The sequence below is a fragment of the Coturnix japonica genome, unplaced genomic scaffold, assembly GCF_001577835.2.
Source record: "Coturnix japonica isolate 7356 unplaced genomic scaffold, Coturnix japonica 2.1 chrUnrandom647, whole genome shotgun sequence".
In the NCBI taxonomy this organism is placed as follows: Eukaryota; Metazoa; Chordata; class Aves; order Galliformes; family Phasianidae; genus Coturnix; species Coturnix japonica.
Window position 1 is genome coordinate 3,085 of NW_015440013.1, and position 1,210 is coordinate 4,294.

At 59.0% G+C, this 1,210-nt stretch overlaps 1 protein-coding gene across 1 annotated transcript in view; it reads left to right on the forward strand.

The window, feature by feature from the left end:
• Positions 1-910: 910 nt before the first annotated feature.
• Positions 911-1,210, forward strand: part of LOC107307519 (adhesive plaque matrix protein-like) — a 1,693-nt gene continuing 1,393 nt past the window's right edge. Inside the window, exon 1 of the mRNA XM_015851028.1 lies at positions 911-1,186. Within this exon, the coding sequence (XP_015706514.1) occupies positions 911-1,186 (276 nt within the window). The remainder of the gene's footprint in view (positions 1,187-1,210) is intronic.

Below are 1,210 nucleotides of genomic sequence, written 5' to 3' on the forward strand. Positions count from 1 at the left end.
TTCCCCTGCCCGTCGTGCCCCAAGTCCTACCCCACGTTATCCAAGCTGGCCATCCACCAACGCACCCACACGGGAGAGCGGCCATTTTCCTGCCCCGATTGTCCCAAATCCTTTGCGGATCCGTCCGTGTATCGCAAACATTGTCGGGCCCATTCGGGTCTCCGTCCTCATCGTTGCGCCGCCTGCCCCAAAGCTTACGTGGAACGGAAGGATCTTCACAACCACCAACGATCCCATACGGGAGAGCGGCCATATTTGTGTTCCGAATGCGGGAAGAGCTTCGGCCGTTCGTCTTCTTTGGCCTGTCACCAACGGATCCACGCCCGCCATAAGCCCTACGGATGCGGGGTGTGCGGTAAGGCCTTCACTCAACTCTCCTCCTACCAAAGCCACCAACGGGTCCATACGGGAGAGCGGCCATATTTGTGTCCTCAATGCGGTCGAACCTTTTCGGATCCGTCCAGTTACCGCCGTCACCAACGAGCCCATCAAGGAGTGAAACCTTACGGTTGTACCGAATGCGGGAAGGCCTTTAGGCAACCGGCAGACCTGGCTTTACATAGGAGAGGCCATACGGGAGAGAGGCCTTGGAGGTGCGGGGAGTGCGGCAAGGCCTACAAGGCCTCGTGGGACCTGAAGAGACATCGCTTGAGTCACAGCGGGGAGAGGCCTTGGAGGTGCGGGGAGTGCGGGAAGAGCTTCGGGGAGAGGGCGGCCCTGGGGAAACATTGGAGGACTCACTCCGGGGAGAGGCCTTACAGCTGCGGGAGGTGCGGGAAGGGATTCGGGGGGGCTTCGGGGCTCAGGAAACATGAAAGGACTCATGGGAAAGGGGAGGAGGGGGACAAGATGGCCGACAAGATTGAGGGGGGGGGGGAAGGTGGGACTAATATGGCCGCCATTGGCCAACATGGAGCTAATATGGCCGCCAGTGGACAGCTTGAAGGCAATATGGCCGCCAGTGGCCAAGCTGGAACTAATATGGCTGCCAGTGGGCAAGCTGGACCTAATATGGCTGCCAGTGGTCAAGCTGGACTCAATATGGCCGCCAGTGGACAGCTTGAAGGCAATATGGCCGCCAGTGGCCAACATGGAGCTAATATGGCCGCCAGTGGACAGATTGAAGGCAATATGGCTGCCCATGGCCAAACTGGATCTAATATGGCCGCCATTGGACAGCTTGAAGGCAATATGGCCGCCAGTGGCCAAC